The sequence below is a fragment of the Stylophora pistillata genome, chromosome 5, assembly GCF_964205215.1.
Source record: "Stylophora pistillata chromosome 5, jaStyPist1.2, whole genome shotgun sequence".
NCBI classification, from domain to species: domain Eukaryota; kingdom Metazoa; phylum Cnidaria; class Anthozoa; order Scleractinia; family Pocilloporidae; genus Stylophora; species Stylophora pistillata.
In genome coordinates, this window is record NC_142523.1 from 33088230 (window position 1) to 33102016 (window position 13787).

Below are 13787 nucleotides of genomic sequence, written 5' to 3' on the forward strand. Positions count from 1 at the left end.
TCTAAACTTCGTTAAATATACATCTGCTTTATTTGTAAGTGGTAAAGTATGTCACGCGATTAGTCACGTGATTTTAAACGTGACAAGTAACAAATGTGCGAGTATTAGCAAAAAAACCAGCGTTCGCCGTTGTTTTGAAGAACAACCTCGCAAAAACCAAATATGTATCCCTTCTTTAAATAACTTTCTTTTGCTCTTGCTATCGTCCTAGCAAAACCTTTGGGAATTAAAACGGTTCACTGTATATCATTTTTATCAGTTTAGATCTAGCACGCAAACGTGGCTAGTCCCTTGGAGGCAAACAAACAAAAAATCATGACTCACATGTAAATGAAAAAGAAAGAAAATGTTGCCGTTACTCGTTTCTGATTTATGACATTGCAATGTTCGAATATATGACTACAATACTAATAATAACAACGAGAGTTATTTTTCTCACTGAGAACTAGAGTTCTAGGAATCAGAGTCAGAAACAAAGTCTAAGAGGACTCCATGTGGATTTCTACACATGTCACTGCTGGCCATGCAATAACATGCCTCTGAACATGATAACCCTGTGTTGTCACACGAGCAGTTGCTCTGACACCCGCTCTGACATGTGCAAGTCGTCAGTTCCAACAGGCTACTCGGCGCTGGTTCTTTTGTCATGTAAACCAACTTTAGCGAGGAGTCTCCTCTCACCCATCATTCCTTTCGGGCTGCGGGAGATGCTGGATTGCAGTCAGAGCCTTTCTCCAAACAAACGTCTGATAGTTAACTCTTTTCAACTGTTGAAGTAGGCTGTCAGATGTGAACTGGGCAAGAAAACATCCCCTTAACTCGAAACGTATACCACAATTCAACTTTACGAACTACCTGGCTTTCATCAGGAGGTCTTTCTCTACAAGAATCAGGTGTCAAATATTTTCTGTGGTGATGGTTGAACGAAACTCCCATTTTTCGGTTCTTGCTACCTGATTACTTCAGGAGTTTGTTTGAATTGAAGTCTTCCCCATCCATTCGAAACATGTGATAAGCTAATTAACTTACTAACCTCGTTCGCTCGGCCCGCACTGCAAGCAACAGAACCCTGTTCTTCCCGCTCGGATTTATGGTCCGCGCGCGTTGCACTTGGGCCATAAATCCTAGCGATAAAAACTCGCTTCGTAAATTACAGTACGGACCTCGAACTCGGTAAAAAAGCTTAAAAAGTTCTAAAGGGGTATGTAATAGTTCATAGATGGCTGAAAATAACCATTTTGGTGTTTCTTTTACCGATCTTTCATTTTTGTTGTTAAGTAGCTTTAATTTTGCAGTGACAACAGAACAACAACAAAAATACCTTACGTGACCAATCCCAATTCCCTTCGGGATTGCGTCGGGATTACATCGGGATTAAACGTAAACAGTACCACTCGAAAGAACTTAACACTTCGTGTGGAGGAGTCAATCAATACCCCAACCCTCCAATATTTCACAAACTTACTTTTCTTATCATAGGATTCTTGTTCTTTACAAACGGCCAGTATAGATTGCAACTCTTCGTTCACATCTGTCGTCCCTCTAAGTCTTACAAGAACTTCCCTTGCATCTTCACAGGCGCCCCTGCTGACAAGCCAACTGGGACTTTCTGGAAGCCACAGACAGCCCAAGAACATGATGGATGACGGGACTGCAGCTAAACCAAACATGAATCTACCGAAGAGAAATATTATCCAATACGACTTGCTGTGTTTTTTTTTTTCTTTCTTTCTTTTTTTAAAACGTCTTAGAGATGGTCTGGAGGTATTACGTCAACTTTTTTTTCATCAGGAACTCATTAGTAATAGTGAGATTACTTTTTTGTCGTAAGAAGGGTGAAATCTGACTCAAAAGCTCGGGTACTGCCTGAGTTTATCCCGGGTAGGTATCGAAACAAGAATCGACCACATGCAGCTGGTACCCAAGCCTTGACAGGGTCATTGTGTTATGTTTTAGTCGCAGGATCCTTTACTCGCACAATGCCTCTCTAAGCTTGTACCCAGATCCTACCGTGCAACTATGACTGAAATGTTCGCTTGGCCGTGAAAACTCTGGGCACGATACTAGCGCCTTCGACCACTAGGCGTTTTACATAGGCATCGATGAGCCAGAGTGAGTAGTTTGAGCGATAGATTTGGAAACATACTGTGTTGTTGTTATTGTTGTTGGATTTTGTCTTTGACTTTTTTTTTAATTTTTTTTTTATCTAAGGTATTGCATATTTTGTATGTCCGCTATGGGTGGATGGATGTAGGTAAAACATTAACTTGACGATTTTACTGTTACTTTCCATGGTTGAGAATTTGCTATTAAAGGAAAACTATTCTATATCTCTTTACCTCCATCCTGTCTTTTTGTAAGGGCTAAAGATGACGTCAATAATGGCAGCGACAAGTTCAGCTCCCACAAAAAATACACAGTAGACGGTGACTAGACGACCTCTTATACGCCATGGCGCAATTTCAGAAATAAATACCGGGGCCGTAATAGACACCCCTCCTGCAAACAATTAGAGAAAATACATTAATTTTCACCCGTTATCAATGCAAGCCCAAATTACTTCAATTTTTCTTTCTCCTTGGTTTTTTGTAAGAGTTTTAGAAAAGAAATTATTTCAACTTATTCCAAAAAGGGACACTTGGTTACACAACCCTTCAATCCATAGAGAAGCGGTGACGCACATCTAATCTCTCCTTGGAGTATCTCTACTGAATCACATATTAGAGTCAAGAGAATGGTTGGATGGAGCACGATTTTTTACTAGGAGGTTTTAGTGTGAAAGGAACTTCCCCACTCACTCTATCCATTCTCTGACCTCTTAGACAATTAATTCATGTATTTAAATTTGGCTTCAGCGCGTTATCCCCTGCCTTCTCTACTAGGTTTTCTTCTCTCCTACTCACGCGCAAAATTGGGTCAAGGTCAGAATTCTATAGTTACACTCACTCACTCACTAATCTCCAAAACGTATGTGGCTGATCCTCCCATAGGAGGCCGTAGCTACAAAAATTAAGACATACTATGCCGTAGCTCTATGGGGCACTTGATTAAGGTATCATTTGCCATCGTTCTCTGGGCTCTTAAACTCTCTCTTAATCTTTTGATCGTGAGATCAATTTTCATATCTCTCTTAATCTTTATCTTAACCTCTCTTAATCTTTTGATCTTGAGACCAATTTTCATATCACGTAAAACCAATTTTTCTTTTTTAACTTACCTATTCCAAGACCGACAATAAGCCTACCAACGAGTAAACCATTTCTCGATGCAGCAATTGCCTCGACCACTGCTCCTATCGTAAACACTAATGCACAAGCTAAAAGCATTGGTTTTCTCCCAAGTCGTTGATTCAGAAATCCTCCGAGCGAGGCTCCTATGATGGCTGTACCTATTGCGACACTTACGATGAGCTCTTGCCAAAATGACGACAAATGAAACTCTTCCCTTATAAGGATCATTGCCCCAGAAACGATCGAGAAGTTGTATCCCACCAGAAAACCTCCAATGGAAGCGAAGACAGTGAAAAAATACAGGCGCACTGGAATTCTTTGTTTCGCTTCACTGGAACTTTCCATTAATGGTTCTTACTCGGATTTCTTATCACTTTTAGTAGTATTTGACTTCATTTTTGTTCCATGACATTTCGCGTTTGCTCCACTTCTTGAACAAAAGCGCTATCGATTGTAATCACGTCTTCGACTGAAACGACTTTCCCTGTGAAGAAAGTTTCGTATCCTTTTTTCTCACGTATAACGTAGCCGCAGGCACGGCACGGAATATTTGAATATTTTATCGCCGAATCCCAACCGGTCCTAAACTTTGCCTTCGAAATGCAGCTTCGCAGCTCAAAGGTGACTATTACCTTACCCTCGTCTAGCGCGTATGCTTGTGTTACAGACTAGTCTAAATTCGAGTTAGACGAAGGGTATGTTCCATTGCCATATCTTTGTTCCGTGTAGTAATTTGTGTTCTACAACAAAAGAGATGGTGATGAAAATGCGCGGGTACTCGAGCATGGAGTTTGCAAAACAATTATGAAAAATGTCGTATGGATGCAAATTGTTGAACAGAAGAGCGGGTTAATTTGGAACCTGTTATACTTGACCACTTGCTGGAAGAGGACAGCTGACATTTTAAAACAACACACTCTTGCTCTCCGCTATGACAAACTTCGATGAACTGTTTAAGTCAAGGTATCTTATAAAGAACCTTGCTCGGTTCGCAATCATAATATTTTAAAATATTTCTCGTGTTAGTTTGGCCCTGTTTGCAAGCCGACTTAGCAAAATGTCAAGAGAGTGTTACCATTTGAGAATTTGAGTGTCAGATCATGGAGTAAGCGAACTGAACTTGAAATATGTTTAAGTGATTGAAATCCTACTGCGAAGGATCGTGCATCATACGTAGTTAATACCGCCGTTCAAAATATATGAACTTCAGATATCCATTGTATCTGATTTATCATCACGGGTTTATTACGAATCAACTTAACGGCCTGCTCCCAGTTGGCTTGTTAGCTCAATTGGTAGAGCGCTGCACTAGTATCGCAGAGGTCAGTGGTTCGAATCCCGTAAAGGCCTGATTTTTTTCAGGTCTGATTTTCGCTATTGCATAAATAGCGCTATCTACTGCGAAGAATCGTGCATCATACGTAAAATCATAAAATGAAAATTCTAGGCTCGATTACTAGCTGTTGTTTGGGAACCGAAGCCCGCTCCCCACCCCGAAGTCTCTTCTCGGGGAGGAACGTAAAAGACCAGATCCGAGATAGCGGCGGAAATCTAGCCAATGAAAATTCATAATATCTGAAGACCCGGCGTGGGTCCCATTGGGATAAGAGACTGCTACCCCGGATCGTACGCTTTGGGATCGGGATCGGCAGTGAAATTTTTTTTTTTCCACCGAATCTGAGATCTCTACATGGATATTGACCTATTGAGTCTCTTCGGTTTTAGATGCTAAAAATATTGACTTTAAACCATCCCGGTCGATCTGTATGCATTGGCTGATGGCTTGCTTTGACATTTACCCATTTCGGCCATAATCCTTTCACACTCGTGAGTGACAAAAGCAGAATTTTTCCATACAACTGCAATACAATATGAAGCAGACAAGTGACGAGGATAAAGAAAAATATCAGTAAGGGGATTATCCGCTGATCCAATACCAAGTTCTCTAAACTAGCATCATAAGAATTGAACGGCAGAAAGAGAGGAGAATAACTGAGTAAAACATTTCTCGATGTAGCAACTGCCTCGACCACGGCTCCAATCGTAAACACCATTGCACAAGCTAAAAGCACTGGTTTTCTCCCAAATCGTTGATTCAGAAAACCTCCTAGCAGAGCTCCCAATATAGCTGTAGCAATTGCTACGCTTAAAAGGAGCTTGCCAAAATGACGGCAAATGAAACTCTTACTTTGTAAGAATCATTGCTCCAGAAACGACAGCCAAGTTATAACCTATTGCAAAACTATAGACTGCGGCGAAGACAGTGCAAATGTACACACACGCTGGGTTTCGTTATTTCTCAGTAGCGTTGCAACTTTTCAGTAATTGTCCCCGCTCGGTTTTGTCGTCAAGTAATAGTATTTGATTGTTTTTTTTGTTCCACGACGCTCCACGTTCGGTCGACTATAACAAACTCACGATCCATTTAAATAATCACATGTAAACACGTCGTATCTGTTTCGTTGATCAAAAGTCAATAATATTTTGATTTATTAATCCGTTTATTGACATTTAATTAGTAATTGACAACGTGATTTAGAGCCCATTGCGTAATCGCTTAAGGCTGACCTTTGAGTTCATGTGACATTTTTGCCGTAACACGCGCTCGAGAGCGATCAGTCCTTTTTCTACCTCGAGCTCGCTACATGAAGTGTCCTGAGAGAATTTTGCTAACCTCTTTCTTGGTACTAGAGTTTTGATTGGATTGTGCCACAGAAGTGAGTAGTGTTTTTGTAATTAGTTGGAATTTCAGTATCATCATTTCGTTTTCTAGCATGAAATTGTCAGGAATCGCTTGCTGTTAGATCGCTCAGGAATTATGTATATTTTTTGTAGATCGAATAAAAACCAATTAAAAAGGATTACACGATTCCGTGTCCAATCAATTACTCGCGGGCCATTTTCCTCAAAGAACCAGTAGTCAAATGACAAGTTTCACCTCATGATCGACGAAACCCGTCTCAAACCAACTAACTTTAGGCCCTCAGTTCTCACTTTTTCTATACAAGTTTTATCGCCGAAGAGACCCTTTTAGTTTGATAATTTGACATCAGCGTCTAGAAACTTCCCTATTTCGTGTTGCCGTCTTTAGTGCGAATAAGTAATCGTCGTCTTGAGCCGCTGGACAAAATTTGCGGTTCTTAAATTAACCGTCCGCAGCAATACTAATGACCTGAGCTTCAACTGTGAGTTAAGGATTATTAGTTGATCCAACACCAAATTCTCCAACCTATTATCATAAGAATTCTATGGCAGAAAGTAAGGAGAATTACTGATGAGATTTTTGGAGTGAATGGGTTCAAAAATAAAAAGAATATTGGAATATACTTTAAAAATAAGAACAACAGGATAAGTCGCACTTTGTACCAGTGCAGTGCTCTTCTTTTTTAATTTGAGTCTAATCAAATTTTGATTTTAAGGTTACCGACCTAAGATTATGTTTTAGTTTTGCTAAATTCATCAAAAATCGATAGAATTCTCGTGATTTTGGGTCGAGATGAACGACTCGTGTCTTTTTCATCACGCCTCCTTTGATAAAAGAAATCTTGTCCGGTTTTAATGTTGCCATTTACTTACACGGAGAATTGAACAGGCAGATTACAACAGGTGATTTCTTAAATTGTGTACTTAAAGCCCTTTTGCACTAAGCGCCGTTATACTAAAACAAACGTAATCACAACAGCCACTCAGAAAAGAGATCACCATTGCGAGAAACCAAAATTGATCAATAAAATAAAATAAAATGATAGGCTCTCAATGACGGCGTTTTTCATTTGATTCGTTACCAGAAACTTATACAAGTTCTCTAAACAAATCAAAGAATGAGGGGCCACTAGTTCATCAGTTGAATTACTGTCACGTGTTACCCCCCTTAAATAAAGCTATTATTATTGTCATTATTAATGAAGTAATGTAAACCGATTTTTTCAAACTCTCATTAATTTGAAGCTTGTTTCATAATTTCTACAAAGAAACAAAATTTTCGAGAGCAACTGGGTTCCAGCCTCTCTCTAAGCTTTAGCTAGAGGTTCCTTAGCAGGTGTCCATGCATGTTTTTCACGATATTATCATTACATGCTATGAAAACAAATATTCCAATTCCTCGGGCGATTTATTCTTGGTCTCAGGAAGATAAGCAAAGAAAAAAAGCCACCCTAGAAGCGACATTCCTCCGTACAGCCAGAACACACCAAAACTGGTAATCCATTCAGTTAGAGAGAGAAAAGTCATCGAAAGCAACCCATTACAAGTCCATTTTACTGCTGAAGCAAACCCATATGCTGTGCTACGGGCCCACGAAGGGTATATCTCAGAGTTCATCGTCCATGGCAATGGCCCCATCCCTGGAGAAAACGCGACGACATGTAAAACAAGGGCTACGGTTGCTAACCAGGCATACTTGTATGGACACGCTTGGTACGACCACGTGACTGTATGATTCTTGCGACCGCATCTACCAAACGAGGCCATGTTGTCACCAGAAGATACGTTAATTGGAACACACGAGCCACTCATAGGATTATTAGTTGAGTCTTTAGCATAACAAAATCCACATTTTTCTCCGACTCTGAGGCAATCCAAGCAATATCCGGTCGTGGGACAACTGTTACTGATATTAGAGGGCGCTCTCTCGTTAAAATTTATGGCAGCATCGTTTTGCTTCGCCAAGTAAAATGCACCACCCAATAGGAACAAACAAAGAATGACCCCAGCAAGACTTCCTAATAGTAGCTTACGGCGTCCTAATTTCTCTACCAGATACAATCCCACAGAAGTCAAAGCGAAACTAGCAAAATAGACCAGCACAGCCAGCCAGAAGGCCAGGTGGTCTCCCAGCACGCCTGACATCTGTATGATAGTTGTACTGTAGAAGCTGGAAATAAAAAGCACGCCTTTATGAAGAATTCGTTTTATTCTTGATGTTGATGGGTGGAGAAGGGGGGGGAAAGGATTTTTGGATGCGCTGCATTCTTTACGATTGACATGATAACCCATGATTTACGCGGTTGATTTATGCAAAAGCCCCCTTAAATCAGCTTATGCTGCCATAGCCTACTATACACGTATTCTGTCGGGCTTGGTCAGTGATCTTTAATCTAAGGCTTTAACTTTTAAAGTTGATAAAACATTTTTACTTACATAATAATATTAATCCCACAGAGCTCTTGCATTGATACCAACATACAGCCAACCAAAAGAGCTTTCATTGTACTTGGAGTGGTCAACATCTCATAAAATCTGCCTGAAAACAAATGACAACCTTTCATTTGATTAATCATACACTAGGGTTCCACTCATACAGACCGACTTTTTTATTTTTCGCTTAGATTTAACTAGGAAGCGAGGTTAAATTTATTATAATTTCTTTCAATTAATACATTCACTTTGATTAGTCAATTTAGAGGACCGTATCAACCTCTTTCCCAGGCCCTTTTCCCTCAGTTAGGGGTGGCACATTGCACGTGGGCCATTAATCCGAGCGTTAAAAACTCCGTTCATAAATAATAGTACTTACCTTGAACTCCATAATTTTTCTTAGTAAGTTCTCAAGCGGTAGTGTGTAAATGGCTGAAAATCACCATTTTGGTGTTTCTTTTACACCAGAGGGTATATCGGAATTTATCGTCCATGGCAGAGTCCCCATCCCCGCAGCGAACGCGATGATATATAAAACAAGGGCTACGGTTGCTATCCAGGACCATAACTAGCTTTTAATCTAATTTTGCAGTGACAACGGAACAGCAACAAAAATACCAGACGTGACCACGCCTAGAACCTACTCGGGCACAACATTGGGATCACGCCGGAGTTCTTCCTTGTACCACGTCAGAATCCCGCCTAGATCTCACTTGGATCCAACTCGGAGTCCCCTTTAAGATTGTGTCGTGATCACATCGGGATCGATCAAACTCAAACAGTACCACTCGAAAGAACTTTACGCTTCACGCGGAGGTGCCAATAAATACCCCAACCCTCCAATATTTCACAAACTTACTTTTCTCATCATAGGATTCTTGTTCTTTACAGACGGTCTCTATAGCTTGTAGCTCCTCGTTCACATCTATTGTTCCTCTAAGTCTTACAAGAACTTCCCTTGCATCTTCACAGGCACCCCTGCTGACAAGCCAACTGGGACTTTCTGGAAGCCACAGACAACCCAAGAACATGATGGCTGACGGGACTGTTCCTAAACCAAACATGAATCTACCGAAGGGAAATATGATTTGATACGACTTGTTGGTGTTATTTTCTTTCTAATACATCTCAGAGATGGTTAGGAGGTATTACGTCAACTTTTTTGACCAGAAGCTCACCAGTAATGGTAAAATTTTTTATTTTTAGAAGGGTCAAGTCTGACTCACAAGCCTGGGTACTGCCCGAGTTTACCCCAAGCGAGTTATGTTTTAGTCACGGGAACTTTTACTCACCTTTATGGTGCCCTCCCTGTCTCATACCCAGATCCTACCGAGTAACTGTGACTGAAATGTAGGCTTGGCCGTGAGAGGTCTGGGTACGAGACTAGTGCCTTTGTTTACCAGGAGTTTTACACGGGCACCGATGAGCTGTCAGAGAAACCTCAAAACTGGAGTATGCGATAGACAATCATCATCATTCGAAGGAAGTAGCACCAGACCAATTTAACTTCGTGCCACACGATGAGGTTTCACAACAAAAATAACGCAATGTTCTGGTAAGCCCCGTTTACAATTTTTTTTCTTTTTTTTTTTTTTAGCCTGATCAGTCATACGCTTTTAAAATACCATGACTGACTATTTGGTATGGTTGTCTAAGACTCTTGAGGGGTAACTCGATATGTCAGCCCGAATGAACACCCAACATTATAACCTTCACAAATTATTATTCATGTGACTGCCCCGTTGCGTGATGCCAGCAATCTTATTCACCGCCACTCAACCTCGTTCTTAGGGCCTTTTCCTTTTGTGGGAACGAGGTTGACAGTCGTTGTTTGCACTCACTGCACAACACACTCCTTCTTTCAGGGTGAGTAGTTTTAGTAACATGGATGCATGGAGGTAAAACATAAACGTGACGATTTTACTGTTACTTTCCACTGCTGATAATACTGGCTCGACAAATGAAAAGATATACTTTTTACCTCCATCCTGTCTTCTTGTAAGGGCTAAAGATGCCGTCAATAATGGCAGCGACAAGTTCAGCTCCCGTCATAAATAGAAAGTAGACGGTGACTAGACGACCTCTTATACGCCATGGCGCAATTTCAGAAATATACACTGGGGCCGTAACAGACACCGCTCCTGAAAACAATTGCAGAAAGTACATTTATTTTCACCGAATATCAATACAAGTGCAAATTAATTATTCAGGCTTTCCGAAGGAAACGCCCGAGGTATAAATTCGGCTTCTTTTTTTTTGTTTTGTTTTTTGTTTGGGTTTACTCACAAAACGCAGTTCCACTACAGCGCATGTGTGAAGAGTAAGCGCATGTGTAGAATGAACCGTAGAGCGCATGGCTTAAAGCAATGGCTGCCTCCGTGGACAACAATTGCAACAACAACAAGAACAATTCTTATTCTAATGTTCTTTGATCTTTTTACATAAAATAAAAGTGGGATGGTTTGCCCCGCAAATGGCTAGAAAGCTAATCTAAGGAAAAAGAGTGGTTATTGGCACAGTCACACAGTCACAGAGACACAGCTGAAAAAGATAAGAAGAGTTCAAACTTAAAAGGTGTATCTATGTACCTACTTTTTTAATGATCATGGGGATTTGAATATAGTTATCTTCTTTTTCTAATTAAGATATCAAATAGCAATCTGCGAAGGACGTTTTTGAAAGCTTTCTTTGGGAATTCCGTTATACAGCTTGGTATCTTATTCCACAGCTTACTCCGATCCGAGAGAAGGAGTTGTTTTGTATTTCTAGTCTCGAACTTTTAACATAAAACGTTTCAGACGTAAACGATCGTGTTTTGTATGAATGAATATTAGACGGCTGAAATAGATTTAGTATGTTTGCTGCGGCTTTATTATTATTGATATCGTGCGTTAGGGTTGATACGGACGCGTGATAAAGAAAAGTTATCGAAAGCACGTTTGCTTTAAGAAATGAAGAAATTGCATGGCCATGCCAGTCTGCGAAGTACAACAAACGAAGCTAAGGGCTCCCTTCTGACGAATAAGAATTTGTTACTCGAGCTTTCCGAAGGAAACGCCCGAGGTATAAATTCGGCTTGGTTTCTTTTTTTGTGTGTGTGTGTTCAGTCACAAAACGCAGTTCCACTACAGCGCATGCATACAGCGTTTGCGGTAGATCCACACTAAAACTTGTGGAGCGTTTTGGGAACAGATCGGTCCGCGAACTCTACGAGAGATCAATTTACGGGCGATCCTTTACGAGTGAACCGAGAAATATCAAGCGAAACCTGCCATATCAAACGAGCTATCTCATATTATGTTTACATGTAAACACAACTGTGTATTTAGACGTGATCGAGAACCCAGTAGGTCAAGAGTTCCACATAGCCTCATACATACATTAATTATGCATAGAGTATTGCGAAAAAACTTTTAATTATATTTAGTCTGAGTAAAATGGAATGCATAGTTAATTTATGGGGTTATACGGAACTCTTTCCCCCAGTAGAATACCAGAAGCTACTCTGGAAAGTCCCAGAAGAAAGAGCAGAGAACTGAAGGAATTTGTTTATGAGCGTATTCATCCAAGCATACCGAAGTCCTCTTGGCTACGTCGTTATGTGAAGGTTAGAAGAGTTATAAAGCATGTTTATAAGCTTAATACGAAGAGGGTAAGATTAAATAATAAAGTTACACGACATGAGAAGAAGTATTTGCTGAATTGTTCTGTGAGGGTATATCATCAAAGGATAATTAAATTGAAGTATAGAGCAAGTCGGTAATTATGAATGTTTTCTTGTAATAGACCCATGTGTCCAAAGGTCAGCCTTCAAAGTCATTAAAAAGTCCTTGAATTTCAACTTTTGGCGTCTGTAGTAACCTACTCCTATATGGTGATATATTATTTTGATTGTTGTCTAATACCGTAACAACATTCATTACACTCACGCAGGCAAAAATAAACACAAGTAGACTTATTCATGACCGGCAATGACGAAATTGCGTGACGGCAGTAACAATGGCAGTATGGCAGTCCCCTAAATGTGCGATATCAGTGAAAGCCCGAGTTCACGCGGCTATGCATCTAGTTAAAAGAAGTCTTGCATGCCTGACCCCAGGGAGCAGGACCATAGGTTAAATAAGGGTTGATTAGTGACTTATAGATATTCAATAGTATTTTTCGAGGTACAGAGTGGCGTAGCTTTGCAAGTAGCCCAACATTTTTCATAATTTTTGTAACAACAGAATCAACGTGGTATTTTCAAGAGAGATTCTGATCAATAACAACGCTCAGATATTTTATGTAAACTTTAGACTCGAGACGAAGATAAAAATTTTTTTTTAGAGTTTTGGTCGGTAAGCCAGTCGCTTTTGATAAGGATGAAAAATAACAAAGTTGGATTTTTTGATGTTAAGAGTTAGTCTATCGAGCGCGAATGTCGAACTACTAAGATACTCCGAAGAAAACAATAACACCGAGTAATATTCGGTCAAAATTAGGACAAGATCAGAATTCTATAAAAATTAAGACACCACGCCGTAGCTCTAAGGAGAGCTTGATGAAGGTAGCATTTGTGATCGTTCTAGATCTTTTGATCCCGTGATGAACACCGATTTGCATAATACTCAAAACCAATTTGTTTTTACTTACCTATTCCAAAACCGACAGTGAGCCTACCAATGAGTAAAACATTTCTCGATGTAGCAGTTGCCTTGACCATCGCTCCTATCGTAAACACCAATGCACAAGCTAAAAGCATTGGTTTTCTCCCAAGTCGTTGATTCAGAAATCCTCCGAGGAGCGCCCCTATGATGGCAATCCCTATTGCCACGCTTACGATGAGCTCTTGCCAAAATGAAGACAAATGAAACTCTTCCCTTATAAGGATCATTGCACCAGAAACGACCGAGAAGTTGTATCCCATCAGAAAACCTCCAACGGCTGCGAACACAGTGAAAATATACACGCACACTGGAATTCTTGGTTTCGCTTCACTGGAACTTTTCATTAATGGTTCTTGCTCGGAGTTCCTATCAGGTAGTAGTATTTGACCGCATTTTTGTTCCATGACGCTTCGCCTTTGATCCACTTCTTGAACAAAAGCGCGATCGATGTAGATAATCACATGTAATCACGTCTTAGACTCAAACGACTTTTCCTGTAGAGAGAAAGTTTCAATTGACTTCAAAACCAAGTAAAATCCCGTTTCTCAGTAAGCAGCAAATGGGCGTAACATAGCCGCAGGTGCTGCACGACATATTTGAATATTTATCACCGACTCCCAATCTGTCCCAACCATTTCCTGCAAAGTTTTGCAGAAGTGGAGCTCAAAGCAGACTATTGCTAAACGTTCGTCTAGCGCCTATGCGTATGTTACAGACTAGTCTAAAAACGCGTTAAGCGAAGGGTATGTTTCATTGTTAGTCATTGCCATATTAT

The 13787-nt window shown here is 40.3% G+C and overlaps 2 protein-coding genes across 2 annotated transcripts; both read right to left on the reverse strand.

The window, feature by feature from the left end:
* Positions 1–1164: 1164 nt before the first annotated feature.
* Positions 1165–4787, reverse strand: LOC148731553 (proton myo-inositol cotransporter-like). Its single transcript, XM_088760525.1, has 3 exons — positions 3218–4787; positions 2340–2499; positions 1165–1674 (listed from the first exon to the last, which is right to left on the reverse strand). The coding sequence occupies exons 1-3, from the start codon at positions 3573–3575 to the stop codon at positions 1323–1325; spliced, it is 870 nt and encodes a 289-aa protein (XP_088616651.1). The 5' UTR covers positions 3576–4787; the 3' UTR covers positions 1165–1322.
* A 1792-nt stretch (positions 4788–6579) lies between these two features.
* Positions 6580–13536, reverse strand: LOC111342288 (proton myo-inositol cotransporter-like). The gene is made up of 5 exons (XM_088762116.1): positions 12999–13536; positions 10348–10507; positions 9226–9434; positions 8370–8472; positions 6580–8103 (listed from the first exon to the last, which is right to left on the reverse strand). Exons 1-5 carry the CDS (start codon positions 13414–13416, stop codon positions 7308–7310), a joined length of 1686 nt encoding a protein of 561 aa, XP_088618242.1. The 5' UTR covers positions 13417–13536; the 3' UTR covers positions 6580–7307.
* Positions 13537–13787: the final 251 nt, after the last annotated feature.

Coding starts and splice junctions, on each gene's coding strand:
- LOC148731553 (XM_088760525.1), bottom strand. CDS start 3,575: ATGGAAAGTTCCAGTGAAGCGAAACAAAGAATTCCAGTGCGCCTGTAT. Junction 2,500..3,217: donor TATTGTCGGTCTTGGAATAG/GTAAGTTAAAAA, acceptor AATTGTTTGCAG/GAGGGGTGTCTATTACGGCC. Junction 1,675..2,339: donor TACAAAAAGACAGGATGGAG/GTAAAGAGATAT, acceptor TCTCTTCGGTAG/ATTCATGTTTGGTTTAGCTG.
- LOC111342288 (XM_088762116.1), bottom strand. CDS start 13,416: ATGGAACAAAAATGCGGTCAAATACTACTACCTGATAGGAACTCCGAG. Junction 8,473..9,225: donor AGAATCCTATGATGAGAAAA/GTAAGTTTGTGA, acceptor ATTTGTTTTCAG/GCAGATTTTATGAGATGTTG. Junction 8,104..8,369: donor TGTGGGATTAATATTATTAT/GTAAGTAAAAAT, acceptor TTTTATTTCCAG/CTTCTACAGTACAACTATCA.